We start from the raw sequence: 14118 nt of genomic DNA, 5'->3' as shown, positions 1-14118 counted from the left end.
TATACAACCGCGACGGACGTCTCCAGTTTTCCGGATTTTGTTCGCATAAAACCGTGCATTACGTGTTCAACGAATTCGGAGTTAAACGGATTCGCGTGATTGCAAGGCACACGCAGGCTTCACTCTCCCCTCAAATTCTTCACGTTCTATGCGTCCAATAGTTGCATTGAATTTGGGTTCAGGCTTTAACTCAACACATCCAAACTGGGCAAGAAAGGAATCTGCGAAATCCATTGTGGGCAGTGAAGGAAGTGGGGTTCGCAGGTATCTAAACATTTGGAGGGCAATCGACTTGAATTAAAGAAGATATATGCCTCAGGAGTCGGTTACGAATCGTCACATGGCAAAGCTTGGGACGGATCCCCAGCAAATCAGTTGGGATGAGTCTCTTACGTTCGACGAGGTCGCCAAATTTTTCTCGGTCCCCATTGCAGAAGCTGCTAACATATTAGCATGTAGCCGCAGTGATAACAAGCACGGAAGAACCGCAGGTAGAGTCGCATGCATAACATGAAGCCGCAGTGAGCCGCAGTTATATATGGAAACGTAGTTAACCGCAGTTATATATGGAGCCGCAGTCTGGTATATAGAACAGCTGAAAAGAATTACACGCAGTCAATGAAGGTCACGTATACGCTGGAGCTAATATGCCAGTCACAACTCTAATGCACAGGTCATGTCACATATATATATTCATATACGCTGAAATACATTCTGAAGAAACATGTGGAGACCACGCACTTGGAACGCTGTCATATATCACAATCATATAATACGGGGAATGAAGATATTTATTGGAACGCAGTCAGGATGGAGGCAAAGATGCGTAGACACATATATATCACGCAAGCCCTAGATCTGGCAGCGTGGTTTATGCTGTAGCACGTAGACATATAATACGCTCTCCGAAATCCTCATTTGTATATACGCATAGCATCACGCAGTTGTAATGGAGGCAATATATACGCACAACATTACGCTGTCCATACACTATAATGAAGGCAATACGCACAGCATTACGTTGTCCATGGAAACTTTTATACACAGTTAATGTAGCCACAGTAAGACCCTATGTGCAGTCATGGAGACAGTCATACGAACTCAAATAATTTTGATGTTTTGAAGAGCAGTTACAGGTATACGCAGTTAAGGAGAGACAGACTTCTCATATCCGCAAACAGAAGAAGATTCACATTAGGGCTTGACTGCACCTCGGTTGGGCATTAGGTGCAGTCATGGCAAAATCTCAGGTACATGATCTAATTTGATAAGGACGCAGCATTAAAGATGAATCTCAGATCTCATACTTTGTAGATCATGGATGGATGAAGGAGAAAGGACTGCGGATAAGGTTACAACATTAGCATGAAGTCTGTGCTATTACTGTCGGCATATACATAAGTGTTTTTGTGCCCTTACTATCCTCACTGTCTGGGTCTAATTGAGATCATAGTAATCCTGTAGTTGCTATCTCAGTCTTAGCATTGATGTGATCATGTTGGAGAGTATTTAAGTGATGACTGTGTTTACTGCACTCTAAGCATAATCTACAGTGATAAAATGGCTTACCTATAGCAGCCCTATCACAATGAACAACAGTGATAGAATGCCATCTGTCATGGCAGCAACATGATGATGATGTACATGATGATCATGGACATGAAGGGCAGCATGATGATGGATAAGATCATGGACATGAGCAACGTGATTTTGGAAATAATCATAAAGGTGTATGTAAGGGCTGTGCTGAAGGAAAACATACAAGGGGACCTTTCCCCTCAAGTGTCACAAAGACATCTGAGATATTGCAACTGGTCCATTCTGATCTTTCCGGTATGTTGCCTGTAACATCCCTGGGGGGATGTTCTTACTATATGACATTTACTGATGACTTCTCTCGCAAAACCTAGATATACTTCTTGAAGAAGAAGGATGAGGCTTTCATGTGGTTCCGTACCTTCAAAGCCTTGGTGGAAAATATGACCGGAAAGAAGATCAAGATTTTGAGGACTGACAATGGCACTAAATATGAGTCAAATGAGTTCAAAGACTTTTGCAGAGAAGCTGGCATTAAGAGGGAGACTACCACTGCATATACTCCTGAGCAGAATGGTGTTGCTGAACGTAAGAATAGGACTATTGTGGAAGCTTCCTGTGCCATGCTATGTGACCAGGGTCTTCCAAAGTTTCTGTGGGGAGAAGCTGCAAATACTGCTGTGTACATTCAAAACCGATGCCCTCATTCTGCTTTGGACTCCAAAACTCCCGAAGAGGTTTTCTCTGGTAAGAAACCTGATGTCTCACATTTTAGAATTTTTGGATGTCCTGTCTATTTTCATGTGCCGAAAGAAAAGAGAAGTAAGCTGGATGCTACTGGGACGAAAGGAATGTTTGTGGGCTACAGTGAGACTTCTAAGGCATATAGAGTCTATGTACCTGGTCAAAGGGAAGTAGAGATAAGCCATGATGTCACTTTTGACGAAGATGCTTCCCTGAAGAAAGTAGTAGATCTTCCTAGATCTGAAGAAAACCATGAAGAAAGACCTGGAAATCTGGAAGAACCCCAGGATGAGACTATGCCTGATGTTGAAGGGCCAATGGACCCTATTGATCCTTCCCCTTCTCTCAAAAGGAAGGAATTGACTATGACGATATATTTGCACCTGTGGCTCGATATACCACCATCCGATCCATCATAGCCCTTGCTGCTACGCAAGGATGGAGTCTTCATCAGATGGATGTCAAGACCGCTTTTCTGCATGGTGCAATAAAGGAAGAGGTGTATGCAGAACAACCTCTGGGATTTGAAGTTCAAGATCAAGACACTTATGTCTGCAGGTTGAAGAAAGCCCTCTATGGGTTAAAGCAAGCACCCAGAGCTTGGTATGAGAGGATGGATAGTTACTTGATGAAGCTGGGCTTCACTCGAAGCAATGCTGATCCAAACCTTTACTTTAAGGTTGACAAAGGAAAGCCTCTCATTCTAGTGCTGTATGTGGACGACCTCTTCCTGACAGGTGATGACCCTCTCATTCATCAATGCAAGAGGGAGCTTGCTGCTGAGTTCGAGATGAAAGACCTAGGACTGATGCACTATTTCCTAGGCCTGGAGGTCTGGCAGAGACCTGGAGAGATTTTCCTTTCTCAAGGAAAGTATATTGTGAAGCTTCTGGAAAGATTTGGGATGGTGGACTGTAAGTCCGTGTCGACACCAATGGAACTCAACTTTAAGAAGTTGAGTGGCAGCACTGTAGGGCCTATCTTGGCCAATCCTACTGAGTATCGTCAACTCATAGGAGCTTTGATGTTCTTAGTGAACACCCGTCCGGACATATGTTTTGCAGTGAATACTTTGAGTCAACAGATGGTTGAGTCTCATCATTTTCACTGGGTTGGTGCCAAGAATCTTTTGAGATATCTTCGGGGCACGATAAACCATGGGCTGAAATACACTGCCGGGAGTGTGATACTCCGGGGATATACTGATGCCGATTGGGCTGGCAGTGTGGTGGATCATAAGAGCACATCTGGATGCTGTTTCAATCTTGGTTCTGCTTCGATCTCATGGATGAGCAGGAAGCAGAAGTCGGTGGCTTTGAGCACCGCGGAGGCCGAATACATTGCTGCTAGTATGGCCTGTTGTGAAGCAGTTTGGTTGAGGAAGCTCTTTAGTGAGCTGTTCCAACATGTGCTAGATACCATTGTAATACTCTGTGATAATCAGAGTGGGATTCGTATGACTGAGAATCCTGTGTTCCACGACCGATCCAAGCATATTGATATCAGGTACCACTTTATCCGGGATATGGTACAGCGAGGCGCCGTAAGGCTCGATCATATAGGAACTGATGAGCAGGTCACGGATATTCTCACTAAGCCCCTGGGGAAGGTCAAGTTCCTAACCTTCCGTGAGAGTCTTGGTGTCGTGGAAATACCCTATGATGTGGGTCCTGTTGGACGATGAGCTCTGGGAGCTCTGGGGGGCTTTGGGGATAGCTTCTCGGAGCTATAAGCACTCATAATGCTTCTGCCCCACCCTTGTGATTATTGAGCTGGTTCGCCACTCATTTAATCTGTGCCCCGTATGCATCCTACCCATTGAGTTCAGGGCTCATGGGAAGTACCTCTCATTTGGCCAATGAGGTGTGGAAAAGCTAGAGACTATTAGCAAAGACTGATGGACGCATCAGAGATTGCCGTACTCTCTATCTAGGATGGCATGGTCCAACCACTTGATCTGGGATCAAGATTTGTGAGGTCTGGGACCTCTGGACTGATTATGTTAGTCGGGGAATGATGTCTTTGTGACTGACCCACTTCTGTTCTGAAATAAAGAAGCCAGCAAAGCAAGTTTCGGCGGTATGACTCACGATGTTAATTGCACTAATAGATGGAGTTCTCCCTAGTTGAGAGGGAGTGTTAAAATTGGACAACTAGGTCCAAACTCCATGTTCTGATGCTCATATTAAGAGGCTAATATTTTTGTTGGATTCCTCTTTCTGAGAGGTGTAAAATCCATATAAAAATAGTCTTAATCCGATGAGCAGAACTTATATTTTGAATTTATTATTCTTAATAAATTATATGTGCAAGGTCAGCCAGTTTTGTAATGTAGGCTCACATGCCCAACAGATGTGTCACACACCCTCATTGATGGATATATATATACAGGAAAAGTTGGAGAGAATTTGAGCACATCACAACTCACATCTTCCTCTCTCATCCTAAAAGTACGAGCTACCAGGAGGGTTGTTGTGACACATGCTGGGCTGGCTGACCAAAGGAGACTTTGCTGGTTGAAGCATCTTGTTGACCGCCGAAACGAACACATTCATTTTTCTTGTTTCTGATTTGTCTTCTGTAAGATCTGCTTATATGTTCTATCTGCATTTTGCTTATCTACTTGTATGATTGCTGTGAGAAAAGTGAAATTGCTCTTAGCATAGAACATCTACAAAACTTTACAGATGGTATCTACAAGACCTGACATTTCACATGCAGTTGGAGTTGTCAGCAAGTTCATGGCAAATCTAGGAGAAGAACATTGGTGAGCAGTGAAATGGGTGCTTTGATATCTACGAGACACAAGTGACCATTGCATCATCTTTAGTGGTAGTGAAGGATTAGTCTGCGGATATGTAGATGATGATTATGCAGGTGATTTGGACAAAAGAAGATCTACTACATGTTATGTCTTTACTCTTGCAGGTGGAGCAATTAGTTGGATGTCAAAGCTCCAAGAAACAGTTGCATTGTCCACTACCGAAGATGAATATATAGCTGCTTCAGATGCCAGTAAAGAAGCAATCTGGTTAAAGGGTCTGCTTGATGAGATTGGAAGGACGCAGGAGAAAGTGAATGTACTTTGTGACAGTCAAAGTGCTATTCAGTTGACTACAAAACCTGCTTATCACAACAGAACCAAGCACATTGATGTAAGGTATCATTTTCAGAGACATGTGATTGATGGCGGAAAAGTAGCTCTTCAAAAGGTCCATATGCGACAGAATTATGCAGACATATTCACAAAGCAAGTTACAGTAACGAAGCTGCGATGGTGTTTAGCTTCTCTTGGCTTGCAAAAAGGATGATGAATGGGCATGGGCAAGGGATTAGGAAAATTGTTGTCAAGGTGGATTTTGTTGGAAGTTTGACAACTAATTATGTAAATTTGGGTAACTCATTATGTTAATTAGTAACAAGTTAGTTTTATACTGAAACATCGGTTATGTAACTGAGGAGGCTCATATAAAACTGATGAATGCCCGAACTATTGTATGCAGAATCATTACTGATTGAATAGAGAATCCAATCCCTTGCCCCGTGGAAGTTTCCTTGACACCCTATCAAGTTTTTACCACGTAAATCTTGTGTAGTTACTTGTGTGTGTGAATTCATTTTTCCAATCAGTTATATGCTTTTCTTGGTCAATGTATAAATAAATGTTTTTCCTTCTTTCCTCATTTTCCCTATTCAAACAACAAATTCAAGTATGATGTGGTAGATGATGGGGCATGATGACATAATATGGTGATGTGGCATGAATGACAGATCAAGATGATGCAGCATGTTAATATTGCATGCCAAAGTCATGTGATGACATGGAAAGAAGTTGATGTGGTGCCTACATGTCCAGGATGACGTGAAATTAATAAAGTGGGTCAAGATTCCAGAAATACAACTTTTTGAGGAATTTTTTGTTCAAGGTTATTCACATCCAGATGTATTTGAAAAAATGGAGATCTGATTATTTTTAATTGTTGTCACCGTGAATTGTTCCCATATTATGACAAATCTGTTCATCTGGAATCCACATTTTGGAAAAGTGGTCCTTCCACACTTTCCCAGATTCAAATGTGTCTGATAGAACCCAAATGAGATTTTATTAGTTGCCACCACCATGAATTATTCCCATCAGCTGACAAATTCAGATCCATATTTTGTAGAAAAGGCCTTTTTAGGATTTTCCCCAGTCGGTTGTGGTTAGGTATCTTATGTGTCCACCCTATGTAGGTAGTTCAATGTAGTGATGACACATGGGTTAAGGAACACCAAATGTCACATGGCAGCATGTCATGATGACACATGGACAGGTTGTTATATGTTGTTGACATGACACAATACAGTGAAATTTTTGAGGGTCACAATACAGTGAAATTTCTGAGGGTCTTGAATTGGTGTCCAAAACTCAGATTTGGATGAAAGTTATATTATTGGAAAGCTTTCGAGAATAAAAGCATGATGGTGATCACATATAAGAAGGTTAAAGTGATTAAAAGAAGAGGAATTTTGATCATCCATCCCCTTGAAGTAAATTAAATGGTTGGAATTTAAACAAAACAATGGGACATTATCTAGAAATTACATATCAAGTTTTGCATATATCATTCCTTCTCAAATATTTGGTTATATTGATAGAATTTTAATTTTTAATAATTGGGTGTGTTATAGGAAGACCCCTAATAGGAGTAAAGATGGTGCTTCCTCAAAAAAGCAAAGAAAAAACTTTGATATGTGTAACTACCAAGACTAGAGAAGGTGAGTTCAATTTACAAGCCAAGTTCTATGTGAATGGAAGAAAGCTTTACTATTCATCCAAAATTGGTTCCCATTATGATGGTATATTTTGCATATTTGAATCCTTTTGATGCCCATACTTGAAAATTTTGATGTGTAACTGCCAACAATAGAGGAGGTGAGTTTAGTTAACAAGACAAGTTATATGCTAGTGCTGGAAAGATTGGCTATTCAACGACCATTGGCTCCCATCTTGCTGGCATATTTTTCATGTTTAAATCCTTTAAATTGGTACGGTTGAAAATTTTAGACTTGAAATTATTAGGGATTATCCTTTTAGACTAGCATTCCATTAAGTGAAAGGGACTATGCTAGGTGATATTCACACTTTCCCTATATGTTTCATTTGATTTTTTCCACACGTGACAACAATGTGATCATCTGTAAAATGTCTATGAAAATGGTAATTCGTCCTAGTAGTGGGTTTTCATGGAAAATTAATGAGAAATATTATATACAATAAGTCATGGGAAATTAAAGACAAATATTATATACAAGAGGTCAATAGAGTTGTTATTACACATAATTGATTTATGGTATTCATACTTTAATGACTTTGGTTGCATGGAGATCTCCTAATATCTTATTTATTTTATAAGTTATGATCCACGCTAATATTTAATGTACATTTTGTATGTGGGTTTATCATTCTTTATTCTGATTTATGTTCATTACAATGCAATAAGGACATAAGGAACTAATGGATAACATCATCCATCAACATTAGAGGAAGACGGAAGACAAGTTGACAAAAGGTTGAACTAGAAGATATTTGAGGAAGTTGATATTTTCCTTGAAGAGGTCAATTTCAAAGTAAAAGATGAAAAGAAAATGTTTAATCATATTCTTTCAAAACTAAATGTTGCTAAAATTTGGGTACGAGAGGATAGGTGGTTCGCTAAGTCTTTGATATTTGGCTTAGGGAAAAGTGTCAAAATTTATTTGTACTTTTCTCCTAAAATGACTTTATAAGTGGTAAAGTCAATTTAATTTAAAAGTGACTTTATAAATGGTAAAGTTACATTCTAATTTAAAAGTGATCATGTGTAAAATGTCTATGAAATGGCAGTTCGTCCTAGTAGTGGGTTTTCATGAAAAATATTATATACAAGAAGTCATGAGAAATTAAAGACAAATATCATATACAAGAGGTCAATAGAGTCGTCATTTGATTTTTTCCACATGTGACAACAATGTGATCATGAGTAAAATGTCTATGAAAATGGTAATTCGTCCTAGTAGTGGGTTTTCATGGGAAATTAATGAGAAATACTATATACAAGAAGTCATGGGAAATTAAAGACAAATATTATATACAAGAGGTCAATAGAGTCGTTATCGCACATAATTGATTTAAGGTATTCATATTTCAATGACTTTGGTTGCATGGATATCTCCTAATATCTGATTTATTTAATAAGTTATGCTCCACGCTAATATTCAATGTACATTGTGTTTGTGGGTTTATCATTCTTTATTCTGATTTATGTTCATTACAATCTGATTTATTTTATAAGTTATGCTCCACGCTAATATTTAATGTACATTGCGTATGTGGGTTTATCATTCTTTATTCTGATTTATGTTCATTACAATAAGGACGTAAGGAACTAATGGATAACATCATCCTTCAACGTTAGAGGAAGATGGAAGACAAGTTGACAAAAGGTTGAACTAGAAGATATTTGAGGAAGTCGATATTTTCCTTGAAGAGGTCAGTTCCAAAGTAAAAGATGAAAAGAAAATGTTTAATTATACTTTGTCAAAATTGAATGTTGTTAAAATTTGGGTACGAGAGGACAAGTGGTTCACTAAGGCTTTGATCTTTGGTGTAGGGAGAAGTGTCCAAATTTGTTTGTACTTTTCTCCTAAAGTGACTTTATAAGTGGTAAAGTCAATTTAATTTAAAAGTGACTTTACAAATGATAAGTTACATTCTATTTTAAAAGTGACTTTATTTAAGTCACTGAAGAATTAGAAAGTGAAGAAGTGATTATGGAAATAAAACGCTAAGTGGTTCTTTATTTAAGTGGGTGAGTTAAAAAATAGAAAATGAAAATTAAATGGACGTTTATTTTCATCCCTAGATCTAAATGAATGGACGTTTATTTTCATCCCTAGATCTAAATGAATTTCAGCCACTAGATCTTAGGGTAACCCAAAAGGTCATTTAGAGAGTAAAAAGAGAAGAAAAGAGAAAAGATCAATTCATTCTTTCATGAGAATTTGAGAAAAAGGGAAGAGAGAGCAAAGAGAAAATTTCTTAGCAGTGAGGAAGTGAAGGAGAGCACCAAGAATACATTTCAGCAAATCTTGACAACAGCGTTTATTTGTACGCATCTCAAGCCAAACCGTATAGCAGGAGAAGAGCACAAAAATCAGGGAAGAGGGCAGCAGAAAGGGCACGAATTTCCAAGCAGATTTGGGCATGATTTTCGAGGCAATCATATTACTGAAATCCATTTGATCCATACAGTGCATACAACAAATTCCAAGCACAATTTTCGAGGCAGACCGTACAACGTTTAATGTTTTTTTATTGATGGAAACTTATGTTTTGGTTGTTTACTGATTGGCACGATTTTCAAGATGGAGTTCAAACATGGAAATTGAGATAAGTTGTAATTTGTGGTTGCTGGAATTGTTACTGTGTATTTCAATTTCTTTGTAAAAACATTTTCAGAAATAAAGAAGAGCTCTCAAATTGGTTTTCCCCAAAAGTTGTAGGGGGATTTTCCACAGTCACATTGACCAAAAATCACTGTCTTATTTTCTGTGTGTTGCTGTCATAATTTTTACTGTGTTCTATTTTTGCAATTTCAGCAGTTGTGAAATCTCTAAATTTGCGTTTTCAGAAAATATTGTCATTTCCAAATTTTAGAATTTTTATCATGTTTGGATTTAAAACTAAATGCATGGAGTGATAAGGAAAACTGATAATCGGAGTGGGGTTTGAAAATTCTTCAAATGTGAATGACCAATGATCGCAAAAGATAAAATGATTTAATAGGCCAGAAGGAAAGATTGAAATAACTAAGAAGACAAAATAAAATCCTACAATAGAGCAACCATATCGGCATTGTAATTACCAAGATAGTTGTCCAAAAAGAAAAGACGCTACTACACATTATCACTTCCAAGCGAGAAGCTGGCTAAATCAGTGGCACTTTAGGACGTAGAATAAAAGAAGGAAACCAATCATGGAGCAAGGATCAAACTCATGATGTGGATTTCTTCTAATATAACCAGCCCAGAATTCCCTTTTGAGCTAGTTTTCATTTATACTCAGTCACATCCTCATCTCGAATTGAGATATTATAGTCTATATTGCTCTAACTGCCTACAGGTGTAGCAGAGGCAGCTTGTGTCATTGTATTTGTGATTAAAAACACAAATTTTGTTTGTATTAAAAAAAAGCACAAAGAGCCATGTTCAAATTATCCATTATCCTTAGACACAAAACTATCTGCACATAGATGCAAGAGATCATCCTATCTCTTAACATATTAAACAGTTTATTCACCTCTTCTATTTTTTTAGGGAGAATGTCTGGACTTTAGAAGTGGAAACGCTTTAGTTTTGATCCTAAACATAGCTCCTTGTAGCTATTTATTTTATGAAAGTTTTAATAGGATGAAAGAAAGAAGATGTGAATTTAGGATACTAGAAAGACTCGCTTGAAGAGAAAGGAAGGTTTACCGCTGCTTCCCTTGAACAGACAGATTTAGCTCAATTGTCAACAGGGAATCAGTATAGCATAGCAGAAACATTTAAGAAAAGTCATTGGGAGATACAATGACCCAATGATTCAGGGATATCATTCTGATGAGTAGATACAGATCCACGTAGGTAAGATGACCTCCTGCAAGCTTTAAAAATTTTAAAAATTAAAACAGTATTTTCATTATATGGTTAGAAAACTGTCATGCAAGATTTTAAAAGTTCATGATGACAAAGGTTGTATTCCTATGTAGATAGTAACCCATATAAAAATTGTAGAAATGCTCCTGGATGTCAACAGAGTTTAAATTTAAACAAAAACAAAACAATTTCCATCTCAATCTTCATAGATTTCTTCTGTAGTAATCCAAAACCGGTAGCATGAATTTGCATATCATTGGCAACAGATTTCAAAACTATTTTCAGATGGATTCCACTCCTTTTAATTGGCCCTTGTATAGAAAAGAATGAAAAATTATTGATCCCTGCATAAAGCTGCATGTAATTTACAATAATTATAAAACTATCTTGTGATGGATATCAGTTTGGCCCGTCTAGAGATAAGAAGGTAACATCATAGAAAACTGCGTAACGTTGGAGAATTGTCAATTCTGTGAGCGGATTGCCTTTTTAGTTATTTCTTGCAAACACATGAATACCACACCATTGATAGTACATTTTACTTATCATTAAATAATCTAAAATTCTTTGGTTGCTAAATAGTTCAGACCAACATTACAAGATATGTCTATCCAATAATTCAATTTGTCCAAGATTTCACACTTAAACTTTGATACACGGGAGGTTAAACATACCAAATCTTTCAATGGCTGAAACCACGTCCTCCGCCTCAAATCCCATTTCCATTAAATGCCTTGTAATATCAACTTCTTGAGAACACTCTGCATCTTTTCCTGCCTGAATGTATTTTGAAATAAATAAATCACATTGTAGAAAGATTCCAAGGAAAATAATTCCACATTATAATTTCATGGAGGTATATTCTCAATTTAACATAAAGAAAATTTAGTAACCCAAACATCACATTTCAGTAGTCACAGTTTTTAATCTCTTCTATTTCTCAAGAAAGTAGTCACCTCAACTCCAGAGAGTTTGAAGGTCAAATTCTCTCTTCCTCTCTTTCAAGTGAAAAGAAAAACAAGCGAGAGGAGTATTGAAAAAAAACATGAGAGGACATGTAATATCTAACATAAGGACAAAGACATTTAAAGTCCATATAGGGAAAATAATATATAATTGAATAATTATTTAATAAGATAAGATTGTTCCAATTAACCCTCATGAATGTGTACTTATAAGCATTAATTAATCATGAAGGTGATGGATGGTATCTCTTATTATTATTTTGTTGGTATAATATTTATTACATATTGCTTTTTCTTTCCAAGATGCTTTTTCCTGACAGCATAAAGATTCAAGTCTTCTTTCTTAATTGCAATGCTTTCACACAATACTCTTTATATATGTGACGTTGTCATAGTTAAAGAACTAAGAAAATGAAATCTTCGAAGAACATAATAGAATTATGAAATTGTTGAAGATCCAATCCAGCCTAGTCCGATCTTTTGTGAAACTATGTATTTATAGGGTTGTTCTTCTATAGAACATATTATAATATGATTCCAGAAATGACTACTATTGTGAGACCAAGCAATAGGATTGATCTTATTAAAAGTGTAGGTTAAATGATGCTTTTGTTTAGAGGGATGTTTATATGTTGATTGGTCAGACTGTCATCACTTGTGATTAGGATGTCAATAAGATGTCATCGAAATAGGTTTATAATTTTCTTGATTTGCCTTTAGTATTTATCCTTTTCATACACTTGTGTCACTTTGTTGATTATTGAATTTTTATTAATATGGAAATTTGGATTTTTTTAGGGCTTTTGTTTCTAACATTTTTAAATTAAAGTCTAAATATGTCCCTAGTTTAGCTAGATGGGTCATTTTTCCCTTATGATCAAAGAGTATTTGTTGATAATTCAATCTATTTTTTCTTATTGTGTCTTCTTTTCATTTTCTTAGCTTCTTGATTTGTGCTATCAACCATTAATTATAATTCTTGAGATGAAATTCATTCATCTTTATCAACAACAACTTTGTCAAAAAAAAATTAGCAATCTACAAATTCTGTAATGACAAGTTTGGTTATCTCAAAGGATCACATCCAATACATATTTTAGGGCTTCTAATGAGACAATTTCTGAGCATAACTTCATTGCTATCTTCTTCTTTCTATCAAAGAGTGTAAAGAAGTTCTTCTCCGTGTTTAATATGAAAACACCCAATGTTTATATCGAGGATGAGCCTAGAATTATGTCTAGATCTTTAACAAATACAAATGTGACATTGAATTGCAATATGAAAATATAATTGCTAATTTTTAGTAATAGAATGTTTATTTCATATTGTCTTTCATTTTTTATTTTTTTTCTATGATACTCAGCTCATGTGTTACTCCTAGATCTGCACATAAGATAAGTCCAAATAATCCAAGCACAAACCCTAGGGAAACCTAGAAGTACCACCCACTATTATCTCAATGGCCACTAATCTAGCTATTAGCACATATCTGAAAATAAAATCTTCTTCAAACAAAATGGATGAAACAATCCAAGTGCCTTGTCCTTTGGGAAAATGGAGTCAAAGAAATACTCTATAAATAAGCTTTATAATGAAAAAGAAAAATCAGCAAGCTATGTTATATATGAACAATTAATTGAACCACATTGATGCAAAGAATTATGAGATAGGATCATTAAGATGCTATATCATTTCTAGCTCAAAACCAACAAACATATGATGCAATCAAGTAAGTAATAGATTAGCTACAAACATCGAATGACAGTGAACAATAACCTTAATCTTCATTAACAAACAATGATTACATCAAGGAACAAGGAGAACATGAACACCTCACCGAAATATTCCCTATAACACCAAAATAGTCTAGAAGGAATGTGTACCAGATCTTACGATAGAGACATATACTAGTGAAATTTGATATAGCATCCCTACCATCAATGCGATATATTTCCTAGAAAAAACCACATACTTCACCAAAGAATTTCCCCTCACCTGCAAATTACAATATCCTAGGCCATTGAAAGGGGAATTTTATTCACTTTGTTGTAAATATTAATCCCAACCACCACCTTAAACACACTGACAAACACCATGCTTCCCAGTCAACTACTACAGGGTCACGATTTTGTTTGTTGGTGGAAGGACTAAAGTCTGCATAGAAGTACACCGCTAACCATTTCACAACACAACAGAGAGTTAAAGAACTTAATGA

The 14118-nt window shown here is 36.7% G+C and overlaps 1 protein-coding gene across 1 annotated transcript in view; it reads right to left on the bottom strand.

Annotated features, from left to right (window-relative positions):
• Nucleotides 1-14118, bottom strand: part of LOC149209861 (DNA (cytosine-5)-methyltransferase DRM2-like) — a 212329-nt gene that overhangs the window by 54512 nt on the left and 143699 nt on the right. Inside the window, exon 12 of the mRNA XM_089398780.1 lies at nt 11613-11715. Within this exon, the coding sequence (XP_089254906.1) occupies nt 11613-11715 (103 nt within the window). The remainder of the gene's footprint in view (nt 1-11612; nt 11716-14118) is intronic.

This window comes from Pinus tabuliformis, chromosome 1_2, assembly GCF_031772625.1.
Source record: "Pinus tabuliformis cultivar Carrire ecotype Pingquan chromosome 1_2, CPIR1, whole genome shotgun sequence".
NCBI classification, from domain to species: domain Eukaryota; kingdom Viridiplantae; phylum Streptophyta; class Pinopsida; order Pinales; family Pinaceae; genus Pinus; species Pinus tabuliformis.
The sequence above is the reverse complement of the archived record's forward strand: the minus strand, read 5'-3'. Positions and strand labels throughout refer to the sequence as shown.